Source organism: Dermacentor variabilis, chromosome 5 (assembly GCF_050947875.1).
Source record: "Dermacentor variabilis isolate Ectoservices chromosome 5, ASM5094787v1, whole genome shotgun sequence".
NCBI lineage: Eukaryota > Metazoa > Arthropoda > Arachnida > Ixodida > Ixodidae > Dermacentor > Dermacentor variabilis.
Window position 1 is genome coordinate 145,512,261 of NC_134572.1, and position 25,249 is coordinate 145,537,509.

At 47.2% G+C, this 25,249-nt stretch overlaps 1 protein-coding gene across 4 annotated transcripts in view; it reads right to left on the bottom strand.

Annotated features, from left to right (window-relative positions):
* Nucleotides 1-4,895: 4,895 nt before the first annotated feature.
* LOC142583217 (irregular chiasm C-roughest protein-like) overlaps nucleotides 4,896-25,249 on the bottom strand; it is a 188,198-nt gene continuing 167,844 nt past the window's right edge. For 3 of the 4 annotated variants that reach the window (XM_075693583.1, XM_075693584.1, XM_075693582.1), the window contains 8 exons: nucleotides 23,419-23,561; nucleotides 17,635-17,889; nucleotides 16,096-16,217; nucleotides 12,053-12,227; nucleotides 11,321-11,431; nucleotides 10,015-10,241; nucleotides 8,620-8,939; nucleotides 4,896-7,276 (listed from right to left, as the gene is read on the bottom strand). In XM_075693583.1, the coding sequence (XP_075549698.1) occupies nucleotides 7,219-7,276; nucleotides 8,620-8,939; nucleotides 10,015-10,241; nucleotides 11,321-11,431; nucleotides 12,053-12,227; nucleotides 16,096-16,217; nucleotides 17,635-17,889; nucleotides 23,419-23,561 (1,411 nt within the window). In that variant the 3' untranslated portion in view covers nucleotides 4,896-7,218. The remainder of the gene's footprint in view (nucleotides 7,277-8,619; nucleotides 8,940-10,014; nucleotides 10,242-11,320; nucleotides 11,432-12,052; nucleotides 12,228-16,095; nucleotides 16,218-17,634; nucleotides 17,890-23,418; nucleotides 23,562-25,249) is intronic. The other variant, XM_075693585.1, reaches the window with a different exon arrangement.

Sequence of the window (25,249 nt, forward strand, 5' to 3'; positions counted from 1 at the left end):
AGCATAATCACTTCTGCGATCACGGGTACCTCTACTGCTGCGAAAGAAAAAATTCCGGACGGAGTACATTTTGAATCTCGTAACAAACGCGGCTCAAACTGACGCGTGTTTAAATCTAACGTAAGTGTTGTGTATGGTATTGTTGAGTGGGTCTCCGCGGCGAGAAATGCATCTAGTCCGCGCATCCCATCTGGCCACATGGTGTTGCGGGAATTTGTTGTACGGAACCGGTGAATTGTGAAGTGAGGCTAATAGGCTCATTGTGGGAGTTGAGAAATGGTAGGAAGAGCATGGGAGATGTCATAACTTACGCGTAAAATAAAGCTATGACAATGACCGTTGTGTTTGATAGCGTGCTTTTGTGCGGGTCCGTCTTATTCCAATTTGTTTTAAAGGCACGCTTTTATAAGAAAATGCAAATGAACACACAGTAGGCTAAATGAACACACAGTAGGCTGGTCGAGTGTTCCTGTCCCGTTGCCTTTTCTGCTTCTTAAGTGTTTCTTCAATGTAACGCATTCTGTGGCTAATCCCAAGCATTCTACATAGCAGATAGGTACGAATGTAGGTACATAGGTTTCTGTTCTGGACCTCTTCAATAAATAAAGATAGCATGCTTCAACGAGTCCTTTGTCTCTGAACTGGCTTACTGCGACAGCATCATTTTCCCACATCGAAGCACATCATCTTGTTTGATTGCCTGATCTTTCCTCAAATAAATGAGCTCACATACCACAGGAGAATAGCCAAGAAGTCAGCTTCCAAAGGGTTGTTTCCGGAGTGACCGTTGAAGAAGAAGAATGTTTTAATATGGACTAAAAATTATGACAGAACAATAATTGAAATATTATATGGATGATAAATTATTTGATAATAGTTTAGATAAATAAGTCTCGACTTTATTGATAATCTTTGTGATGTGCCCAACGTCCTTTCTGTATCAATAATGCGTGTTGTGCAATTCGAAATATGCGTGCAGACTGTAGCACTCTCCTTATCCGCACGTCGGAGTAGATCAGATACATTTAAAGGATCTAGAACCTTATGAGTGCAGGTGAATGACCAAGGGCTTGTGCTAATTTTTGTTTATCAAGGCGGTCCAGCATCGTGCTAGACGGTTCAAATTTCGCTAGTTGTGTCCAGACAGCTACCGTGTTGAGACGCTGTGTTAGCCTGCATCTGCCTCTTGATGTAGGCCCCCGTTCCTTTCATTATAGCACTTTGTGCTACATAGAAGCTGTGTGACATTTTACCACCTTTATGACTGGCTCTGTTCAAACAGGTTTTAACATTGCCTTGCCGGCGTCCGACTTCCATCGTCGCTGCAACATGGACAATATGACATAGGCATAGGTACGTACGATTGTGTAACACCTGGCACATGGTTTCGCACATGGCTTCACAATATGTGTTTCTCTGACTTGCATCCTTCCAGTACCAGCAACTATGTACATAAGGCAACGATCGTCATACCATAATCGCCACCGCCGTCGCCTTGCTGCTGTCGTCACACACAGACGTTCGCGCAACACACGCAAATGGCCTGGCGCCTTAGACAAACACGTGGATAAATAGGTAGCGCTTTATAGAACTCCAAAACGGTACTGCATAGACAGCTACCTGCGAAATGCTTCGCATGACACCCATTCTTACTGTGCGCGAGATTGCATAATTTTTGAAGCGAAGTTCTTTTTTCGTTTCTATCGCACTTTGGTTTTCGTTTTTTACAGCCTCTATCGACTGCACAGGTGCACACTGACGTCTTAAGAGTCTAGTATCAGCGTATATAGCGCCTGATTCGGACAACACATTTCACACCCTTTCTGCGCCCATAACTCTTATGAACATCAGTCAGGCCCGGTCGACTGTGTTGTTCTATTAAAGGTTGTGCGCTGCACGTGTGATTGACTCACGTGATTTACAACACGCGCGCATAGCAGCAAGCGGTTTAAACGTGTATAAATCAGCAGTACGGAGCAAGAGCAGTCGAGCTTCGCAAATAACTGGAGAAAGTTACCCTGAACAACTAGCCAATGAAAAAGAGGCAATTGTCGTCATCAGGCGTAAATAAAAGAGGCTGCAGAAGACTCTTTCTCTTGTTGTGAATGGCGTCCACTCGGCAGAGACAGACAGCTGTGGAACAGTTGACCTGAAACCCCGAACTTATTGCATTCTTTAATTAATGAGACCTGCACGGTCTAGATACAATGTGTGGTATTTAAATGCACCGTTCTCCAAAACTAAGAAAGGTCCGTTTCCGGGACAAACGTCATTTGATTCCCGTGAGTGCTCTAAGTGTTTCAAATGGCTGGTTTCAATTAGCTCAGCTTTCAGCCTTAAGTTTCATTCATTGATGGGGACTAATGTTCAAAATACAAATATAAGGCATAGCTCAAGTTCGCAGTGCCAGTCCCTGATATTTATGCAAACCTGGCTGAATGCTCGCGAAATTAGCTTTTAAATATCGTGTAGTACTCTGTTACTTCTCCTTGGCGTTTATTTCGCGGAATAGGGTCTATGAAAACAGGAGTAATGCGCGCATACCATATTTGTTGATTTAATTAATCAAAACAATACTTCGCGGCCAAAAACCTGCGTGTTTTCCGTGGATAAGTTTGCGAAAGGTTAGGACCGGCGGAAAGAAGGAAATGATGGTTGATGAATAATATTGGCGAATAATTCTGTCTGAATCTAGTAGAATATATATAGGGGCTAGCTGATACTTCATCATTGGAAAAGATAAAGTGCTCCAGCGACATGAAGTGAGATGAATAAATAGATACGACGAGACGAAGAGAAAATTTTAATCAAATGCAAAACATTAAGCCAGCGTATATGTAACAGCTTACATGCTGCTCTGCATATAGGAAAATGCAGTAAGGGCAGAAAGGCCATAGAAAGTGGAGAGCTGAAAAGAAAGGACTCGAATATATGTGATCATAGTGTGTACAAGTGGGACAAATGTGGTGATTTTAATGTAAGCAGTCTAGAGCTTGTCAATTAAGCCGATAACTCGAAGGAATGAGAAACGAAAATTTGAAGCTTCACGTTGCTTTGAAGGCGTGAATTTTATATGTATACGCTTTCTTGGCGTTTCGTTGCCGCAGCAATTAATGTCTTAGCGACGCTCTAGTCTATCAAAAAAAAAAAACAGTCACGGAACTATGCGAGCCGCATGACGAGATTTGTGAATGCAGGATGCAGATGCGTAGGGGTTAAGGCTAAAAGAGGTATAGGTGAAGTCAGATATCGAAGAGAATACCTCCGAGCATGTCTCACAGACAGTTCAATTTAAGAAACCTCAGTTAACCAAAATACATCGATGTGTACAGTCGCGGCCTGGTACTTCTTGGAGGTGTCAAAGTTTAGAATGAAGTACCTTCATGTAAGACAAAGGAAATCTCCAACCTACATTGGCAAAACAACCGCTCCACACAGCTCCCGCTGTCAACGTCATATGTCACGGGTTCTTTTTATTACTCTTCAACAATGTTCCCCCCCGTGTCATAAAATGACCATTATGTCATCGCAGTGTGCGACATCTTGGAGTATAACCTGTTCGTGGTTTTCAATCGCTTCTAAGGATTGATAGGCACACCGAGCGTCACCAGCCGGGCCGGCTTAGAAAATACGTAGGTGAAGGGCTAGCTACTTTCGCTGTAGGTGTTCTCACCTGAAAAAGCAATTGCGGAAGATCCAAACGCACTTTGTCGAAATCTACGTACAACGAGAGCTTTGCTTAAATGTATCAATAACGCTGAAACCTGTGTTAGTTTCTGTGTTATTGCAATGTCACTGCAAGGCCACACACAGCCACGTCGCATCTGCTCAGGTACGTGCTCATGTGCTCTTGAGCCCCTGTGCTGCGTGGTGCGACACACGCGACGATCATCTCGTAGAGCTTTTTGGTATAGGCACAAGTATACGTGCGATTGTGGCCTAATGGTTAGAGCATAAAAGAGCTGTGTTGTGGGGAGCGAGGTTCAATGGCCGATCAAGCCTCGTGCACGTAATTTCAACGTTTAGAGCGAAGCTTTCGTTGCAAAGCTTCCCGGACTTCCATGACCGTGTCTACTGGCTAGCCGAGGCCGCCGCTATTGTCTTGTCGAATGGTTAGCGCGCAGGAGAGCGCGTACCACCATGTTTTTTAGACTCAAAGTTGCCCAAGTTGTTGGCCTGTCTTCCACGCAATTATACAGTGATAACACAAAGCACACTTAAATGTCCCCATTGCAACAATTAGGTTCACCAAAAGCACATTTCATTTAATAAAACTAGCTTTTCTAACCTTTCTACGTCCACTTTTCTAACCATTAGGCCACAGTCGCACGTTGTATTTCTATAGTGCCAACGCCAACTAGTATCCCTTCGAGATGATCGCAACGCCTTGATGATGCTTTCCGTACCATGGCACATGTCCACAGTGGGTGACTGACCAGGATGCAGGCGGCACAGTTAAGATAAACAATGAACAACTGAAGAAATACAAGAGCTGTTGCATTGCAGTGCATGGGCGTGCGTGACAGTTTCCTGCACCCCAAGGATGGCATAATGGAAAGGGCAAATTTACAGCATTCCGCTAATCGCTCCAAGAAATTTTGTTTCCGCTTCATGGAAGCGTCGCTGCACGTAGATTCCAAAGTGTGCGTTGCCCAGGAAAGTCCAGGAGTGTTCGCAGAGAAAACATTGCTTTAAAAAATATGTTTGTTAGAACCTCGCAGCCGCCCCTCCTACCCTCCCCCCCCCCTTTTTTTTTCAGGCAGTAAAAATAAACTCGTATTACGAGATTTCTGCACAGCTTGCTCACAGCATCGGCAGCATGTCTCTGCTTCGATGCCCGAGCGTAATAAGCGTTGCAAGAAGTGACAGTGCGGGCCAGTGAGCAACAACACATTTCACTGAAACTCTCATATAGGTTTAATTAACATGCACACGCACAATGTTTCGCCTTGATAAAGTGAGCAAATTCTCATCAGCATATATCTGTACAGATGCTATCGAAGAAAAAAGAAACAAGGAAACAAGCAAATAAAGGAGGCAAACGAGCGCGAAGCCAGAAGAGGGCGCGATTTGTCATAACGCCGGGAAGTGCTTCTTATGTACAGTGATGATTTCGCTGCTCTGTTTTCCGTGCGTCACACAGTGGAAAGCTGGAGGTCGAAAGTTACAGTCATGGTCACAAACACACGAACAAGAAAAATAAAAAGGCAAACAACACACGCCTCGGTGTGCTTGCTGTAATACCATCATGGGAAAGGAACAGGACATCCTCTTAGCACCGAAAGTCGTCCTTTCTCGGGCGTGCTTAATGACTCGTTAGACTCGCCCCAACACACGTGTCCTGTGGTGGCGTACATGGCAGTCCGGTTCACGATACAGCGCACATGACAAAACAGCTCAGGCAGTCACACAATTTAGGGAACCCTGCACAGGGCCACAGTGAAATTTAAGATGATCACTGCTTTGCAAGCAAATTGAGACGTATCTTATTGGGAAACCACGCTTGCATAGAGACAAGTACTGCTTTTTCTTCTCTTGTTTTGCCAAGCACACGACACGGGTCATTCACACTGTCACTGATGGGAAGAATCTGACGAAGGAAGCATTGAAAGAGCACGTCTACTGAAAGCAATGTTATGTACACCATTGAAGAGGGATAACCAACCACAATTGGCACACGCCAACCTGTTGCTTAGAAGGCCACTTGTAATATTCAACGGAACTGAGCACTTGCATTACAACAAGAAACGCACTGCACTGAAGCATGATTTTATGGTACGCTTGATAACGGTAACGCATCTTGTGTGGTCATTTCTACAGCACGAATGAGGACCTCTTTTAAACAATAACTTTTGACACAAACGCAAAGAGAATAATACTAAAATAACACAAAACAACACAAAATGTGTTCACATGTAAAACTTTAGTAGGTGGGTCAAATTGAGGATACTGCAGAGCTACCTAAAAGCGACAGCTGCAATAGAATGTATGCCTTGTCTTCTAGCATAGCTCTTTCACACATTCCTGCCGGACTATTTTTCTTGTATCGTCGGTTATAACGCGAGCAGCTGCACTGTGAAATATATAGATTTTTTAAGATCACGCGAAAACTTGGGGAAGTTGCTTATTGAGAAATTCTGCATATTTTATTTCAAATAAGGCCAGTAATGTCAGTTAGTGTTCTTGCACGTTTCAAAAATGGCCAAATATATTAATGAAATCATAGTGCCAATTTTAAGGCGCAATAACGAATTTTACTACATTCCGATACATTCAGCCCACAAGTGCTGCGCTTGCTTATCGCATATTGATTAAACCTAACTGCACTGGTGCTCTTTTACATATTCTGCTCAGTGCTTTCTTTAGATTGCAGTGAAATGCACCCCGTGTCTGTTGCCCGCAACTTCGCAGGGTGTGCTGCACACAATACATCACACATCACTGTATATGGCACATTTTACTTGCAGGCTGTGAGTTATTGCATGTTGAATTATGCAAGATGAAGAGCGGTCATCTGTCATGGGAAGTCATTCTTAAAGCCATGAAAACAAGAACAAAAAAGAAAGAAACTGAAAAACAGTAATTGCACTGTGTGATTACTAACACACCCAGGCAGTCAGTTAAAACATCTCTGTAATTTACCCATGGCCTAACTGCACTTGTCACATACCAGTCTTTGAGAAACAGACATTAGAAACGTTCAGTATGCTGCAAACGATGAACATGACTACTGACAACAGGACAGCCTTTCCGCAAAAGAAGGAACATGCATTGCTCTCGGATTGGGATGCAAGAATGAAGTACTACGCTAAAAACACAGCAAGGTCACACTACTTGAGTTAATAAATAAGGCTACCCTTGCCTTGTTTTTCTTTCTAATCTAGTCAAGGAAACATGACGACATCATGCATTGACAAATACGCACGCACGCACACTGATGCACACTTACATGAACAGTTAGAATTATTAACAGCTCTTTGGTTCCTGACTTGAAACACCGCAAAAGTGGTGGCACCACCAGAGTCACTTCGGAAATACACGACACTTCGTGGAATTGCACCGTCAGCGTCATTTCTTTTTTTTCCTTTTCCCAGGGTCTGGCAAGAGTTCCCCGCACACACTCTCACTGACCGCACTATGTCCACAGTGAGGGGCACACAACACTCTTGGTTGCTTCATGGAAAGCTTAAGTCCTATTTACATCGAGGTCTCCTGCCATCATACATGGGTGGCTAGTGTGCCTGGCTTGACATGGCTTTGCTGTGATGTGATGTACCTGGATGAAGAAGAATGAAGCGAAGGTGTCAGTCACTTTTCTTTAATGCCCATAATTTGTGTAAAAACGCAATCATAGGAGACAGCGGAACACAAAATATTGTGACAATACTTCCAGGCACGACAAAAAAAGTCATTTTGCTAACTTGTATAATGAGGGTGAATGGTCCCAAGAGAATAAAGGAACGTTGCTTTACATCGAACTCCGGGAATCCAGGTGGCAATAAAGGGCAAGTACCTATCACTTAGACCACTAATTGAGCGCAAGAGTATTGTAGGCTGCATGCACATACAAAGATGATGAAGGGTTCCAGATCGGGCGAATTTTTCCTCCAACTGTAAAGCTTTCTTTCTGGAAAACCTGTATGGTTTTCTTTGTAGCTTGGTGCTAGTCAGGCGGATGTCAATTTCTCCCTTTCATGAACTTCTTTCCGTATCGCAGGCTTCACCACAACTTATTTGTCAGAAGTGCCTTTACAGTGTTTTTAAAGCTCAAGGAATCCCCGATATATACATATGACGGGAGCTCAAGTTAGAATAGATGACCACTACTCATGGCTGCGGCAGTGAAGGCAGTGAATTTGCCCTCATTAAATGCCATGAGGGCATTTAATGAGGGCAAGTTCGATCACACAGTTTGCATGCAAAACAGGGTCCATATTTACAACACTAGTCTTGTGTAAGAACATGTCTTCATTGGTCAGCATTTTGATGGCTACCACTAACGATAGCAATTTGCGTCAAAACGAGACGATCACCGCGGCGATAGCCAACTGTCTATACGTACAGTAGTTTTGTAAATAAGGGATTTGATCAATATACTGTTAATGGAGGGCGAACGAGTGAAAAGCCTTACAAAACGTTTTCAAGCTACTGCATATTGCCAGGCCTACCGGTGCGCCATGTTGGAGGGCTCTCTTGTAGGCAGTCCAAGGCTATGTAGGCTTAAAACGAGGATGCCTATCACTGCCTCCACTTATAAAATTTAAGAGAAAACACGACCCGTGGGCAAAGATACTATAATCGGTGCACAGCCTAAGATCAGGAGGACTCATTCTCGGACGGCCACTCTCGGCGATATCACTTTCAGTGCAGGTTCCTCCTCACACCCTCTATTCCATTGCCCCCTTCCCTTTAAAGAGGGATAAATAAAGTCTTTCATCATCATCATCAGTGCAGGTTTGTTGGTTGGTTGATTGGGCAAAACCGGATGAGTTGATTGGCTGGTCCAGCATTACCTCACTCGAAAGTGATTGTGTCGCCAAAAGTGATCACCCCCCAGGTACGGTGCGTTTTTTTTTCCAGCGCCCCAAGAGCTTTTCACAGGCGCCTACAATTACTGACCTGTTCTGCGGCAAGGTCGCGCACGAAGCACCGGGAACACCGGCAGAGTTGGCAGCGACCGACGGCATGGCCCTCGGGCTGACGTAAACGCCCTGAGGGGGCGGCAGGTTCGACTGCGAGGTGCGCAGGTAAGGGTTTGCGTACCCCGCTCGGAACCGTGGGTCGATGCCCTGGCCCAGGTCGTTGAGCGACTGCGGTGAGCTGCCGTACAGGCCACTGTCGCGGCTCGCGTTCAGCTGTAGCGAGGCTGCCACCGGAGGGGGGTTGTAGTCGCGCGAGTAGTCCACGTACGGTATGTAGCCATTGTTGTTCTGAGCCTCCTGCGAAGATGTAGAAAAAAAAATAGCAGCGTTTGTCTCGGGTGATGGCAGCGATGTCGTATCGTTTTTTTCTTCTTTTTCGTCTCTCAGTTTCCTTGTATTTCTAAGCACCAATCAGATGCAGTACTAACTTATTTCTGTGGAGTTAATTATTGCTATTTGTTTTGCCTGACTCCAGCTGCATATCGCGGGTCTGGCTTAGTATCTAGGTGTCATTTTTTGTCAAACACTGAGGAGTTGCCTTATGATAATGCACAACGTTTGAACGGTTCTACCATTAGCTTCAACCACGCATTTATACCAACAGCGACTGAAAAATTTGATTAATAGTTAATTAACGCAAGGCACTCAATTTAAACAAGTTAGTGACAATTGATCGCGTAACCTGTATTACAAAATTTGTTGTAAACGGTTGTTTTTGTTTCTCTGACGAATGAGTTTGATAAGATGTGTTATTCATTAAGCGTTCACATAAACGTGATCTAATGTGTATTTACTCTTTGTACGCACCTCTGTGTAATATTCCGAAAAAGTTCTTAAACAAACAAATAAACGGTGATGATAATTGAGCTCTACACTGGCAAGATACTTCAATGTTGCGACATAACTGCCTATAGAACTCTGGTAAGATTTTTAATGCCAGTGTGAAGCCGCGCACTTCTTGAACTACGTGGTAATGCTGAGATACCTTCATGTGTGCACGATTGACGGTTTGTTTACGGCGGCTGGGCGTGTATTTGAATATACTGTAAGTTAAACGTTTGGGCTATGTGTGGGGGGGGGGGGGGGAGGGGGGTCATCTTGAACATGCTTACAGTGCAAGGCTAAGCGTGGCTGCCCGTCTTGCTTCTTGTCTCTCGCAACCTCCCAATACATGCTGAATGTACTTGCAGCCCAAGGCTTTGTGCCGTAAGTGTACTCAGCATGTATCTGGTGGTAGCGCGATTGCGGAGTACCAACAGCAACGTCAAAAGCCCAATGTAGTCAATAAATCTACTTCTCAGTAAACAGAACTGCATGTTACGAAGATGGCACACACGTGCAATTTATTCTGACATCTATGAGCCACACTCACCGATTTCACCGGAAACGATGAGTCTCCGTAGTCGGCGGCACTGTTTGCGTACTTGTAGATGTCAGCCGCGTCGTGCGTACGTGCCGATTCACTATTGTCCTCCCAGTTGCGGTCGTGTTCGTTATTAGACAACGATGACGCCGTTCGGATTTCCACTTTGATGTCCGAGTCTCCCGACGAGGCCGAGTCAGACTGTTTACCCTTCTTCTCAGTGTTGAAGTCGTCATCTGGGAGAAAGGAGACAGACATCTTTATTGAGGAAAAGATAAAGAAAGTGTTGTTGTGTATTTCTGTAACACTGACTTCCTTCTATGCATTCATCTTTTTTGTAATGTGGTATTGAATACTCATATGCTATTTTACACGGATGTTTGTTTAAGTCCTTGTTATTTTCTTTGTACTGCTATATTGTCACTGTAACTTTCCTGTCCCTTCTTTCCGTCAATCCTTTCTGTTATGTTTATTTCCTCAATGGCCACAGGAAAGTTTAGGTGTCTTTCTAAACGTGGGAAATTCACGACGCCCGCGGTGTTTTTTCGTTGAGGTTTTTGTTTGCTAATGAAAGCGCCAAAGTACAACTGCTGATACTACTACTACTACTACTATTGCTACTACTGCGACTACTACTCGCAGGACTCGCCAAAAGCTAGCGCGACACCTAAATAATTTTAGAGAGGAAACCTGGCAGATATGTACATTTCAATTAGGTTATTATGCATGAAGTGATGAGTCTCGCGACATTCATTATGCAAGTGTCATTTCTGATCACTGCTGCTTGAATCAACATGCATAAGCGACTCAAAGGAGTGCGGGCTTGTGCGAAGTCACAGCAAAAGGAAATGCTCAGCGACTTCGAAAAGGTTGGTGTTTACTGCAGTGAACACGAAAGGAGCTCTGGCAAACAAGTGAAATCAAACGCATAGGCTGATGGGTTAGTTCGTATGCAACCATGTACACGTTAGCGCAAAGGGCACGCACACATGGCAGCATCCCCCCCCCTCCCCCTCTCCTGAGTTTGTCTTTTCTGTTGGCGTGTGCCTGTGCTTGTGCCCTTCGTGCAACCAGTGCGCATGAAGTGAAATTAATCCTTGGTGTGGCATGGCCTCAACTGCAAGGTCACGTCGAATGCGCATTTATTAGTAGTAGTTGACCAGAGTTGTTAGTGCACTGATCTCTGGGAAAGGCTTTCGGACCTTAAGGAAATATTAAATATTATGTTCACCGAGTCAGTATTGACGACATCTGTAACTATAGCGTCAAGCACAGTTGTCGTACGCATGTAAATAGTACTCGTGCTGTCACTTACCTTTGACAATATTTTTCTTTCGCAGGCAGAGAATAATAGAGATCGTCACGGTCACGACGAGCACGATGCCCCCGATGACGCCAGCCAAGATTATCACCATCGGAAGGTTTTCTGCAATGTCGTAAATGTTAGCGATGTATCAGCTGCGCATTTAACAGCGCCACACAATTCTAAGAGCAGGTGCCTCATAGCAATATATTAGATACAAGAAGCACAAAAAGGATACATATGCAATGTGTTAAAGAAAATAATAATAAGGCATCTAGAATGCATTACTTTCTGGAAATATGTACTCGCAGAAAAACATACTCCTAGAAACAACTAAGTTACAATTTCATATCCTCCTAAATTATTTACACAATAGTTCTTCCAACACCTGCCCTCCCCAGATCTGCTGGCCTTAAGTATCCGCTGGAAGCAGATCACACATAATTTAAATCGCACGTGCTTCCTTTTCCATTCTGTGCACTGGCATGTACACCTTACCTGCACACTTATGTTTACCCAAGTATACGAGTGAAAATCTCAGGCCGCACAGCATTTCCCCTAAAGCTCACGCGGTGCCACTTTACTGACACTTTCCTTGTAAAGCGTGCTTCGCCTTTAAAATTTTATTTACGAGGTGAAGCCTAACCCATCGAAAGAGGTGCAGCGATTGAAAATTTATTCCTCTTGGCGACGTAGTGCCCCTGTCATAAGGAAACTAGCACATGTTCCTGCTGTAAGACTTACTTTGTTTTCGAACGGTGATGAGCCTCGTGTCATAACCAAACTGATTCCACACGGAACAGTTGTACTGCCCGAAGTCTTCCTCAGCAGCGTTGTGGATGATTAGCAAGTTCCTAAGTCCGTTCGACAAAGGCTCCTTTACGATTTCGTAGCCCTGGTTATTGTCGATGTCAACCAGCTACAACAGAAAAAAATACAGAGGAATAAGTAGAAGGTCGAGATGCAGGACAAACAGCTTAACGGAATTTAAAGTTCTTTTAAAGTTCAATGACGAAAGTTTTGGAACGGCATGAATTAGCACTGTATAATGAGGTGTGTCATGATTTTCATTCTTCCAAACATATTGGTCAGAGACTAGAATGATAACAGATAGTTAAGGTGTATGAGGACACAGAAAGTCACAATATTAAACTGTTAAGAATGTCATGGAAGGAGTAGGTGTTAAGCAATCCTATTTGCAAACGCACCACATTTTATCACTGAACCATACAAAGACGTAGCGACTACACACACACACATACACACGACTAAGGGCTACACATCACGAAGCGCTTAGTCAGGCGTATGTGTCCCTATTCTATTTTGGGCCGATATGCAGCGCGTATATAAAGATCACGCTCCTGTGATCCGCGATGACGCAAAGGCAACACCGTGTGGAACACGGGCCTCATTCATAGGCACCTCAATTCTCAGTCTACCGCAATGTTTTGAAAGAAAAAGAAACAGAAACGAGGAAAAACTACATGGATAACAATGTTGTTGTACAGTAGTACCGCAATAAGATAGTAAGAACTTTTCGGTTAGACATTGACATAGTAGGTGGGGTACTTAATCTGGCCAGCGATGAGGGTAACGTCCCTTATGTAATACAAGATTTGAAGTTTGCCCATTTTAGCGGCCGCAAATAACAAGTTAGCCGGAGGCTCAATGTTCGCCTTAGGAATGTGAAGCTGGCGCATCCCAGGAAGCCGCTTAGACTGTACCGCAGTTTCTGAAATCATTCATAAAGCGGCACCGTTCACGCCTTCCAAGTCAACCACGACTGTTTTCGTCGAGGCTAATTCCCAGACTGCGTTTGCTCCAGCGCCCGAATCGTGTCTTTTGGAAGAGACGCTTTGTAAAGATGTGTCTGCTCGTTAGCCGTTATCCTTGCGATATGCAGGAGAAAAGAAAAAAGAAAAAAAAGAAAACAAGGCCGTTACTGGAACGCTCGGGCCACGCGCTAGCGACCACCGTGCACAACCGATTACGGTTCTTAAAACTATCAGCGCCGACAGCGGCGACAGAAGGAACGGCCGGCTGGGCTGCCGTTTCTTTCGCGGACAATGTTTCACACGCAGCAAATTGAATGTCGCTGGCAGCGGACCCCGCGCGACGGGCTCGCGTAGCGAAAGCGAAGACGGCAACGGGAGAGCAAGAACCCGCCCGGGCCGGACCGTTGTTAATCACGCCGCGACCGCGTCATTTAAGCGTGAGACGCCGCGCGGTCCGCGCGCGGAGCGCGGCCTGCACTAGGAGAGACTCGTGGAACGGGACTGGGAAGCGCGAGTAGACACCAGATTAATCAACGAAATGGTCCAGAAAAGTAAACTGTCGGATACCGCTAAGAGAGCGTGCGACGATAAGATCTACAATGATAAAACGAGCGAGAGAGAGAAAGAGAGAGAGAGAGTAAAAAAAAATACTAAGGCGAGTGATACGGTAGCGAAGGAGACGGGGAAGTTGTCGAGACAACGAAACGAGCTCTAGTGCACTGAGAGCACCGGGAGCGACGGAAGAGCGGACAACCCTACAACAGAACACGGGCTCCCGCGCACAGCAAGGCCAGCAGCAGCAGCAGCGTCCGGTGGCCGTCGTCTTTCCAGCGGCCTCAATCAATACTCATTAAGGGACGTTTCGTCATCGTCAGGCCCGTTTCCTTCGCTTCACTTGGCCTTCGCCACCGAGTCCTTTACAGGATTGATGGCGGAGCCTTATCTCGCACATTTTTCGTTTGTTTCTTCCTCCCCCCTCTCCCCCGCTCTTTCTTTCTCTCCCCATTTTCCTTTTATATCCTATCCGCCTCCTATCCGAACTCTCTACGCTAGCCGCTCCACTACCGGCCCCTTCCTCGTACGTCCGACATTCTTCGGAAAGAAAAAAAAAAATGTAAATCAATCGAGGAGCACGCGGCTCCTGGCACCGAGAAGACGCTGTTGGCCTCAGGGTTCAACGAATTGGGTTCGGCCAGATGACACTGCCGTCGCTTGCTCCTTACGCCTTTTCTCTCTGCACGTTTTTGGTACATTCACTTTTTTTTTGTCTCTCCTGCACTGTTTTATCAGTTCGCGCAAAATGAGAACCCTGGCAACTTGAGAAACAAGATGAGCCAGTATAAAAAAGAAAAACCTAAAGATTGCTGCTCCCCCTCCCATTGCCTCAGGAAACAAAGAAAAAGAGACGTCGAACGAGGCCCTCAGCTGCACGCTACTCGTTTTTCACGGTGCGAGTGACCCTCGAGGGAGTTGTTCAAATTAAATGCGTGGCCCCGTAATGTCAGCCATACCAACCTTCCGCGCGTTCCCGAGTCTCGTCGCTTCTCTTGCCGCGCTTACCATGTCCGCGGTCGTCTAATTTGTCGCCAGTGGGGTCTAATAACGAGACAGTCGCAGCTCATTTGCTTCTCCCCCCCGAACAGGGTGCGCGATCGAACCGAATTCCCGCGATTAAAGGGGAAAGAAGAAGTGACATACACACGTAATGATAAAAAACAATGATAATAAAAACTTGGTCACACGTGGCTTCAGTGGTCGAGCCACTTCATGGCTTTTGCTTTTTTTTCTTTAATGAGACACGGCCCGTGAAGTACAGACGTATTAGGGAAATGGCCGAAACCGGACGGTGTTTCATTAAGGGCCAAACGGTGCGTATGCGAGAAATGAGGGAACAGTAAAGGTGATCTAGACTACAGTTTTACGCCCTAAAGATCGAATTTGGAGAGAGTGAGTGAGTGTGTTATCGCTTATTTAACGGACAGCGCCAGAAAAAGAAAAACATAAATAAATGCGCGGGAAGCGGAAGGCCTAAAGTCATGGTATACCAAAATTATCTCCCGCTTGCTGATGTGCACGCTTGATAAAGCTAGGGGGGTATTTTTTTAATAGCCTTGCCGTAGGTAAGGTAATTTATGCAGGACGTGAAGGTAGAGAAGAAAGGGACCCGCCCATGCAAATCACTTGTGCGTACAAACCCGCTAAGATAGGCAATTGCCTCTTTTATCGTGTTGCGTTGGTCGCTGCTTGAAATGACACGTCAGTGCGAACTATTTGTTTTCCCAGCTAACACTTTTCCACAAGAGATCGATGATTGCTTTAGTCGGTTATCGTTCAACGTGGCAAACGGCGCAAACAGCACACCAAGCACCTAATATATGGGCACCTCGTCGGAAGTGCCGCAGGGTTTGCCATTGATTATTTGCTTATTAATAAACGCTTTTCTCTCTGTCACTATATTCAATTTGCACTTTGCTACACTTCATTAGAACCTTTTAATGATACTGAAACTAGCTTTCCAACGAGACAGCGTGTCAAGCTAACCACAGCATACTCATTTTTGCACTCCGTGTGTACCAGCGGAGTATGCTTGTCTCGTGAAAAGGAAAATGAGGACCTGGCTGTCGTGCGGAAACCGTGCGCAAGAAACAGGCCCCAGAAAGGGCATCTTGTCCTTCGTGCCTTTTTTGGAACCATGACCGAAGCCGCCATAAGTAGGGCAAATATGCAATGCAGAGAAGTGCGCTTAAGGAAACGCTCTGTTTCGTCATACTCGGCCGTTCCAAATGTTATTCGGAGGTCCCACGAACAAAGCCCCTGAATGTGGAAAAGCGTCGCGTGTGTTTATAAAACTGACACTTTCCGAACGGAAAATGAAAAGAGGGAAACGCGTTTCTAGGAACGCGGCAGAGCATAGATGTAATTTTCAGAAACGAGCGTTGGAACGAGAGAGAGAGAGAGAGAGAGAGAGAGAGAGAGAGAGAGAGAGAGAGAGCAGGAGGGGGTGTGGATTACCTGCAGATTCCTGGACCAGGCCACCCTGGTGGGTGGCGGAACTGAGGTGATGATGCACTCGACTCGCACCTGCTCCCCTTCGACACCGTACTGAGTCGTCGGGCTGCTCACTTTGGGAGGGCCTGCGGGAAAAGAAGGAAGAGAAAGAAACCATTAGTGGTTCCACATGCTTATCACGGAAGGCCACCCGAAACACGTCTCCGCGCAATGCGCTTAGAAGTGCGTCGAGGGTTTTCCGATTGTTCCAGCGCGAAGTTCGGATGGAAACCTATTCAGAAGTAACGGCATCGCGTCCGTGCCCCGAGGTGCAGAAATTCGGAGAAACCGTAAGGCGTTGCGAAAAGCATGCTGTCGCTCGCGCCGTTCCTGGCGGCGTTCCTCGGCCGTAACCCATTCTCAAGTCCCCGTGACTCCATAGTGCCGGTACGCTGCAGCATCATCGTGACGTGGAACCACGCGCAGTTGTAAGATTGCCAGCAAAAACTCAATGCTCGCGCAGAGCAGCGGAGCCGCGTCTGCGCGTCCCTTTGCAACTGATTTCGCGGATTGTGACGCACCTGATGCATTGTCTTTGACGAAGCTGCTGTCTTACCGTCGCTACCTATACTATATGACCCGCTGTGGTTGCTCAGTGGCTATGGTGTTGGGTCGCTGAGCACGAGGTCGCGGGATCGAATCCTGGCCACGGCGGCCGCATTTCGACGGGGGGAAATGCGAAAACACCTGTGTGCTTAGATCTAGGTGCACGTTAAAGAACCCCAGGCGTTCGAAATTTCCGGAGTCCTCTACTACGACGTGCCTCATAATCAGAAAGTGGTTTTGGCATGTAAAACCCCATAATTTAATTTTTAATCTTAGATGAAGGCCAGTCGTGTGCGTTGTTAACTTAATGAACAAACGAATCAATCAAAAACACATCAACACGCTAGCCACCACAAATAAATTAAGAAAGAAACCTTCTACGTGCGGCGAGCGATAGCGCAAAAGAAAGCAGTTGCAGTTTTGTTCGGCAATCGCTCCCTCATACCGTCTAACAGCTCTGATCGGCTTAAGCGGTGGGAAGAATAGGCGAGCGCATCAGTGCCCATCGGGGCGTGCCAAATATTTCCGCAGCTTGAGCGGCTAGCGTCAATCACCAAACGCCTCTTCCTATGCGCCGTACCCACAGACTAAGGCTCACTCTATACTGTCGCGCTGCGAAACTGCCGAAACACAGGAAAGAAAAATGGAGTTTACGATCGCGAACTAGCGTTCTTAATTTCATCGGGGCTCATGTGGCCCTTTGCTAAATTACCATTTTTTTATAGTCTGCGTGCACGTCTGAATACCAAAGGGTGTCCCGCTAAACTGCGCCCTCAACTTACGGGCGAGGCACGGAGTGGTTTATTTTATTATTATTATTGCGCGTGCCGCCGCCAACCCCTCCCACGCGGTCGAAGTTTGGTGGCATGCCCTGCAACCAGTAACGGCGCGCGGCGGCAGGCACGCATTGCAGTCACGTGGCCAGGCTGCCGCCTAGCAGCACGCGGGGCCGCGCACCTTTGACGTAGACGTGCACGTCCTGGGTGATCTCCGGGAAGCCGGGCACCGTGGCGCGGCACGAGTAGCGGCCGGCGTCGCTGGGCCGCATCGCCGGGATGACGAGCGTCGGCTGGCGGGCCAGCACGCGCTCCGAGCCCTCGTGGTGCCACACAATGTCCGGCTTCGGGTTGGAGTCCACCTCGCACCGCAGCGCCACCTCGGCGCCTTCCTCGGCGGCCACCGTCTCGGCCGCGCTCTTGAACGCCGGACGGTCTGCGGGGGGAAATAATGAAGAGGCAGATTGGGTTACCACAAACGTCGTTGGCATGGATGGATGAATGGATGGATGGATGGATCGATGGATGGATGAATGTGCCTTAGCGCCTCAAACGAACATAGAGGATACATTCATGTCCGCAATGGATGTCTTCGCAACGAGTTTGGCAACCAGTGGGTTTTCTGCAACCTGTGCTTAGCACGCGTAAAAAGAAACAAAGAAATAGAGAAAGAAACACTTGATGTGACATGCTTTCGAAGGGGACAGAGAATTAGATGGTGAGAAGAAATTAAGAAAATTTCAGCCATAAGAGGGAATCAGCTGGCGCAAGACGGGGGCAATTGGAGATCTCAGGGTAGAGGCGTTCGTCCGGCAGTGCACAAAAGTAGGCTGCTGCTGCTGCTGCTGCTGCTGCTGCTGCTGCTGCTGCTGATGATGATGATGATGATGACACGTGAAGCTTTGATGATGAGTACTTCTTGTTGGGCTAGTCAGCGAAACATAGGAATTTGAAAAGGGGGCGCAAATTAACACACACACGCATCCCTAATCCTGTGTATACTTCGTCTGTGTGTGTGAGTTAATTCGCGCCCCATTTGTAACAGCTACATCCATGATTAATTAAAATTACCAGTCTCGAATACTGACCAGCCTGCCCTGGTCTAGCAGTTTGGTGTAAGTATAACTACTACATAGCGCGTCTACGTCCAAAACTTATAGTAAGCAATCAGCGACGATAGCGTAAACATGAGCAGTCAGTCTGTTGTACTGTTGGGAATTTTGTGAAGTGTTTGTCTCTGAATTGTGCGGACTAACTCGCCGTAAGAAAAAAAAACACTGCACCCCATTATGCTCAAAGCAAAGTCATTAGGTAGATGAATGATGGCTTCGGGAAAGGCTTACTTTCAGCAAGCAACGTATGCGCCATGACCAGGTGGTAGCGACCGCCAGCCGATAAGGTATCGCGATATATCTCAAGCTAGTTGTGAGATGTTCTCACTACTTTTCTTGCGTTTTTGTCGTCTTCGGAGAAGTTATTCAAACGCTGAATTACGGAATTATTACGAAGGTGTGATTTTATATCACTGGAGCGCGACGGTTTCATCAGGTTGCTCCAGTTATTCGGGACTTTTCACCACGAGCGACAAACTTGCCTACTCAGTCCCCGAGGTACTTCTGAAAGCAGAGCCGCCCACAACATTTTCGGCAACGATGAATGTATAGCCTTTTCTAATAGCGTTTACAGATAATATATTCAATCACCGTAACAACTTCAGACAAGGTTGCTGCCCTCATGTATTGGCGCGCACAGAAATATGAATCTGGCGGTTTTTTTTTCCCTTTACAGCCATGTTTTACAATAACAATGCAATAAGAAACAAAATAAAATGATTTAGTTATATAACGGTGCCAGTGGAAATGTCGGGCGGACGAGAAATCTCGGACTACAAGGCAACGACCAATGAACCGGCGTAATAAGATTTGGGTGTTTGGAAAACATGACGACTAAGCCACTTCTCACAAATCAGTATTCGCAGTCTCCAAAAAATTTGGGGGGAAAAAAGAAAGGAGAAAGACGGTGACACAGACATCTCACTTCCTAGCACTACACTTTGTCACGGTAGTAAAGGCACCCGGCAGTGCGAATGGCAATGCGAACCCTTCGCTATAACGAGCAAAATAAAATGAATGTCACCCGGAAGGGCGGTTATTGTTTAGGGTGGAATGAATTCGCTTTAAAGAAATCCTACACACTCGTTTCTAGAAGAATAACAAAATGAAAAAAAAAGGCAACGTCGGATAGAGTGAAATCGCATCGCAGAGGCCCTCCTCCAAAAGCGCGCGGCGACAAATGGCTATTGACAGCCCTTTCGTACTTCCTAAACGTGAAAAACGAACGCCCCGATGAGTTTAAAAAAGTAAGCACGAGAGAAAAAAACAACGTTGAAACGGGGGGAAAACGTCTCCTCGGCGAGCGAAGGCCTTGAGCGATCGGTGGTCGAACACGTAAATTTGGCGCACAAAGCGCGCAGCGCGCCGGAGTTGTCCCTATCGCCCTTAAAACGTCACGGCTTGTTTTTTCTCCAGCTCGGGAGATGTTTTGCAGGCGCCCCATTCGGACAAGCGAAAGCTCCCTAATCAAATTTTGCGAGCTCTCCCTTCCCTTATACGGCGGGCGCTGCACGGCTAGCTCTTACACGTTTCCTCGACTCTCCTCAGTCGCTCGTTCTATTTCTTCCGTATTTTTTTTTCATTTATTTCTGGCAAACGTAAGAAGTGGGGATATAAGGTGCAGGAAAAGGAAAGCGTCAAGTGCCAGCACACTCTGGGCATACAGTTCTAGCGAGAGTAAAAGAAAGAATCGCGGAAAAAGAAAAAGAAAGATCTGGTCTGGAGAGGGTAGCATAAAGGAAACAAGCGACACAGAACCGCATCGAAGAGCGCTACGCGTAGGAATACAAGGCTTACGAGACAGACAGATAGTGAGAAAGGAAGTACGCGAAGAGAATCGTAAACAAAGGAAGGGAAAGGGAAAGCAGAAGACGAGAGTGGGTGAGGGATAGGGGAAGGAGAAGAGACAAGAAGCCAGAGTAGTCGGTATGTATTGGCCAGCTCTACACACGAAGGCACATAAACTAACAGAAAGAAAGAAAGAAAGAAAGAAAGAAAGAAAGAAAGAAAGAAAGAAAGAAAGAAAGAAAGAAAGAAAGAAAGCAGTGCGAGAGGATCTCATTCGCTTCTAACGGCTGTCCCTCCGCCTTTCCCCTCTCTCGAACGGTATTTCCCCTTCGCGTTCCGCTCCACTTGCGAGTCCGCCATTTGCTTCTTCTGATACCCAGTCTCCTTCCCCCAACCAGCTACTTTCTTTTTTTTTTGCGTTATTTCTTTGCTCCTGTAGACACAGAAAGCAGCCCGACGTGTATCGCTGGCGAGCGAGCGCGTGTGTGTACGTGTATAATATATAACAGGCGTATTTGCGCGCGGGCCCTAAGCTGGAAGGGAAGCAAAGTAGAGTTATGACTTTCTCGACATTCTGTTTCGTTACAGCGGAGGGGAGGCAAAGAGGAGCCCCGGAATAGAGGTAGGAGTTGAGGGGAGGGAGGGGGGGAGAGAGACAGACAGCGCCCTTCTTTATTTCTCTCCGGACAGCCACGCCACGAAAGCTGGGAAGATTTGTTCAAACGGAATGTAGGTCAGAAAAACGCTCGCTTTGAAGAACGGACTAAAGCGAGCGGCGCGCGCACACGGCTGGCAAGGAAAGAAAGAAAAAAGCAAGAGACAGAAATTAAAGCGTTCGGACTTTTAGGAAAGCAGCGCGAAAGGGGGAAGCCCCGTCAGGGCCGCTTATACGCAGCGAAGATAACTTGCCGCCGCGGTGCCGGCTCATGTCACGAAGCAATGGATAACCGTTGCAGCGTGCCCTGCTTTCTTTCTCTATTTTTTTGTTTCCTTTCATCCAGATCCTACTAACTTGTTCCTTCAGCCGCGTTAAGATACGGCTTCGCTCACTGTCAAGGGATAGTTTAATGTATAACAGAAGGAAAAGGCCGAAAGGATCGCTCAAAGGAAATAAGTGCTTTGAGCTACTTCACAAGAAATTCTGCAAAGCCAGTCTCGCAAGTTTTACTCTCGTTCGCCGATCAATGTTAGGACAAAGGGCTACTCGTCTGCTGTTAAGCTTATTCAGCCTAGCAAAAAAAAAAGATTGAAAGCGCCCTGATAACCATCACATGCTCGGCGGCTGAAACAGCAACGAGGAATTGTATACGAGTTGGGATAAATTTTAATGACGTGCTCTCCGTAGAACGGTTGACGTGCTCTCCGTAGAACGATCCAAGTCGACTTGGCAACGTCTGCGAGAACTCTTGCGACGTGAAATGTAGAGAACGTCGAGGAACGCTCTATCGCGTGGCAATCCCCATCGGCGTGACGATGACCTCAAGAGCGACGTACATTGATTTTTGACGAAAGAGGTCTAAGGCTTAACTGCGCATCATATTTCGCCCGCTACCGCGTCTCTTCTTCGCCTCACCGGCGACGCTGTACACTGCGCGCCTTTTTTTTTTTCTTTTTTTGCCTGCAGGTATGGAAGAGTCGTAACGCTCCATTGTAGTGGGCGACTTAGTATTCTAACTCACCCAAACAACCATCCCGCCGCTTTTAGAAATTAAATTAAATTATGGGGTTAAACGTCCCAAGCAAAGCTGGGATTGCGATGGCCTTCTTAGGGTGGAGGGTGCCGGAATAATTTACACCGTTATAGGGCTTTAGAAGTACACTGCTGTTCTTGTATTCCGCCACATACGAATAGTGCAGCCGCGGAAGGGAATCGAACTTGCGACCTCGTTTTCAGCAGCACGCGCCATGCCCATTCCGCCGCCGCGGCGCTTACGTTGCAGTTTGTACCACGAGTGCCACGCTTGATTTTTAACCCTTTCCATGCCACCGGAAATGTCAAAGATTGCAGCGAGCTTGCCAGAAATTTGGCGCGCAGGCAGGTAGGCCGTGGGGGCAATGTAAGCATTCAAGTACCCCAAAACAAAGAGAAGTACCACGCACACCCCATTTATTGTCAAAAACTGCAATTAGACGAGAAAAAATTGACGGACGTATTCATCATCCGCTAAACAAATTTTTTTTCTCGTGACGGCTATACTCGTCCACTGTGCAGAAAGGGGTTTCGAACGTGTTTAAGACGTGACATCCTCCAGGTCCAGGGTGCTAAAGGAAGGTATTTATCCGGCTCGCGACAGCACTGCATGAAACCAATAATAGCTTATATGTTTCAAACGTACAGTCACTGAAATTGGCGCGAGAATCCCACGGCCAGCGCCAGGATCAAAGTGCGTCCGCCACGCTCCAGCTACAATAAACGAACAAACCTCAGAAAACGAAAAAGAAATTATTAAGGAAGGAAGGTAGAGGAGGGAATGTGTCGACGAGTTGCAAGATAAACTTGTGGTGCCTTACACTGCTCGCGTCCGAGCACACCTGCAAAACTTTGACGGTCGCTAAACAAAGCGAAACTCTACATTTTAGCGCTACAGCTATCCCGCTCCTACAGTGTTAACAAAGCCGGGATATGGCTGGTAAATGTCTTGGTTAGTCTAATACAGCTTAATCCTCGTTCGAGACGTCCATTAGAGCAGTCAGGGTGATCTGAGCCGTCAGACAACTCTGAATCAGCGTGTAGAATCAGCAACGTCGTTAAGTAACGTCTGAACTGTAGCTTCAGCCGTCACCGCAAGGTATACCGTAAGGTCGGGCGTTAACGTAACATTAAATCGCAACGTCAATGATAACGTCAGACATTAGTAACGTGAAAAAAAAATCGACCAACGCCCGTTCGTTCACCAAGAATCCAAATGTATCACAGCGCGACTTGGAACGAGGACAGAAACCGCAAATCAGACAAACGCTTGTCCTTGAGTGCTTTTCGGCATTTTGTCTCCGTTCCAAGTAACGCTGTTACAGACTGCGTTCGGATCGGAATGAAAAAAAAAAGAGATCCCGCATATACTCACAGTGGATGTTGAGTGTGTGCGTAGACTTCGTCGTTCCGACATCATTGCGTGCCTCGCATGTGATCGTGTCTCCGTTGAAGCTTCGCGTCACCCTGGGCAGGACCAGCTCCGTCGTGTGGTCGCCCGCGATGATCTCGTCGTTCCTGAGAGGAGTAGACAAGCCGAGAAATGGCTCAGCGACGACTGCACTTTTGAGTGAATGCGCATTTTTAACGGGTTTCCCGGCACTCTCGACGCAACACTTTCTTTTCCCCTCGGTAAATATAGCGGCTGAAATTATAGGAGTAAAACTTCTCTTTACTTTTCGAGTTCTTACGCGTGATCTCTTAAGATGCGCAAGAGCGGATCGCAGAGAAACGTGGTTGTTGAATGAAACCGACAGTCGCCGTTTGGTTACATGCACGGGATTACGTCAGGGCATCGTCATTATATATAGAGAGGTTTGTTGTGCGGGACGCTGAGAAACTAAATATAATTGGCGCGAGCTGAAATAAAAAATGCAACGACCCTGTTTCACGGAGTTAGTAATGTTGAGCCGAAATGCCGAAATAAACTGCGCAGGCGAGAACACACGCACTCGCGCAAACACACACGCACACGTAGACGCACGCAAATGCACACAGACGCACACACCCACCCACCGCGAGGAGGTAATCAGGTGCGTAGTCTTTCTTTATCTTAAGCTCTAAGGGCTTTTACGTCACTTTCATTTCAGCAGACAAGCACGGAGAACACGCTCGCCCGACAGGGGCGGTACGCCCGCTTTCTCCTGTTAAAACAAAGTTTTCCAACACGAGAGATCTGAAGCTGACACGAACGAATAGCAGATCAAGAAACGCGGAGTGAGTGCGATGGGTGCGTTGGGAAGCTACGTCCTCCAGGAGGCAGAATTAAGGGCCTTTTTTTTTTTTAACGAGAAGCTTCAACAGCCGCCCCGAACCCGGCCGGCCTGTTGCAAGTCAGCATCGCCGGAGAGGTTTTTTTTTTTTTTTTTTTTTTTGAGACGGCCAGTTTTGTGGTGCGCCGGCGAATACAGACGAAGAAGGGCACAGAGGCGACAGACTCCTCGGGGAAAACGCGTCGCGAATGCCAAAGAGCGACTGGGCGCCCAAGGGCACGAAACTCGAGCAGACAGCAGCGACACGCTCGCCGCTGCAGGGCCGCACAGCAGTTGCGCGAGATCGGCTCTCGAGAGCAGCTAATTCAAGCCACCCTCGCCACCGCTACTCCTTCACCTCCTCGCTCGAACGCGCGCGCAAGCGCGCGAACGCACGCAAGTAGCGGAGAAGAAAAAAAAATCGCTAGAAAAAAAAAACCACGGGTCTTCGCGCTCTTCAGTGACAGTGGGCCCAGACGCGAAAAGAACACACAAACCCTGATCAGGAAATGGCATCTCGATGCGGCAGCGGCGGCGTGCAGCGAGTACCGGCGGCGCGGGCAAACCTCGCCGCCCGTACTCACTCCACCCGCCTCCCCCTCCCCGAGGCGGCGCGTGGGTGGGTGGGTGAGTGAGCAGGCAAGCGCCACTGCTTTGTTTCTGGCTTTTCCACCTGGCGTACCGAAGCGCGAGTGCGCGTCTATCTGCGCGCGCATGTACCACGGCCCCGGGAACGAGAAATAAAGCTTTCAAAACTCGGCATCTTTCCAATCGCCAAATGCATCGCCGTAAACACGGCTTTCGGAAAGCGCGGACGCCGGAGCGAGTTGAGAGCGCGAGCCGTCGGCGCGCCTTCGCCTTGTCGAGTAATCGGTGCCGATTCATGCGCGCGCGCGTGCGTGTGTTCGTGCGTGTATGTGTGCGCGCACGCTGAAAAGTGAACGCGGAACCGAC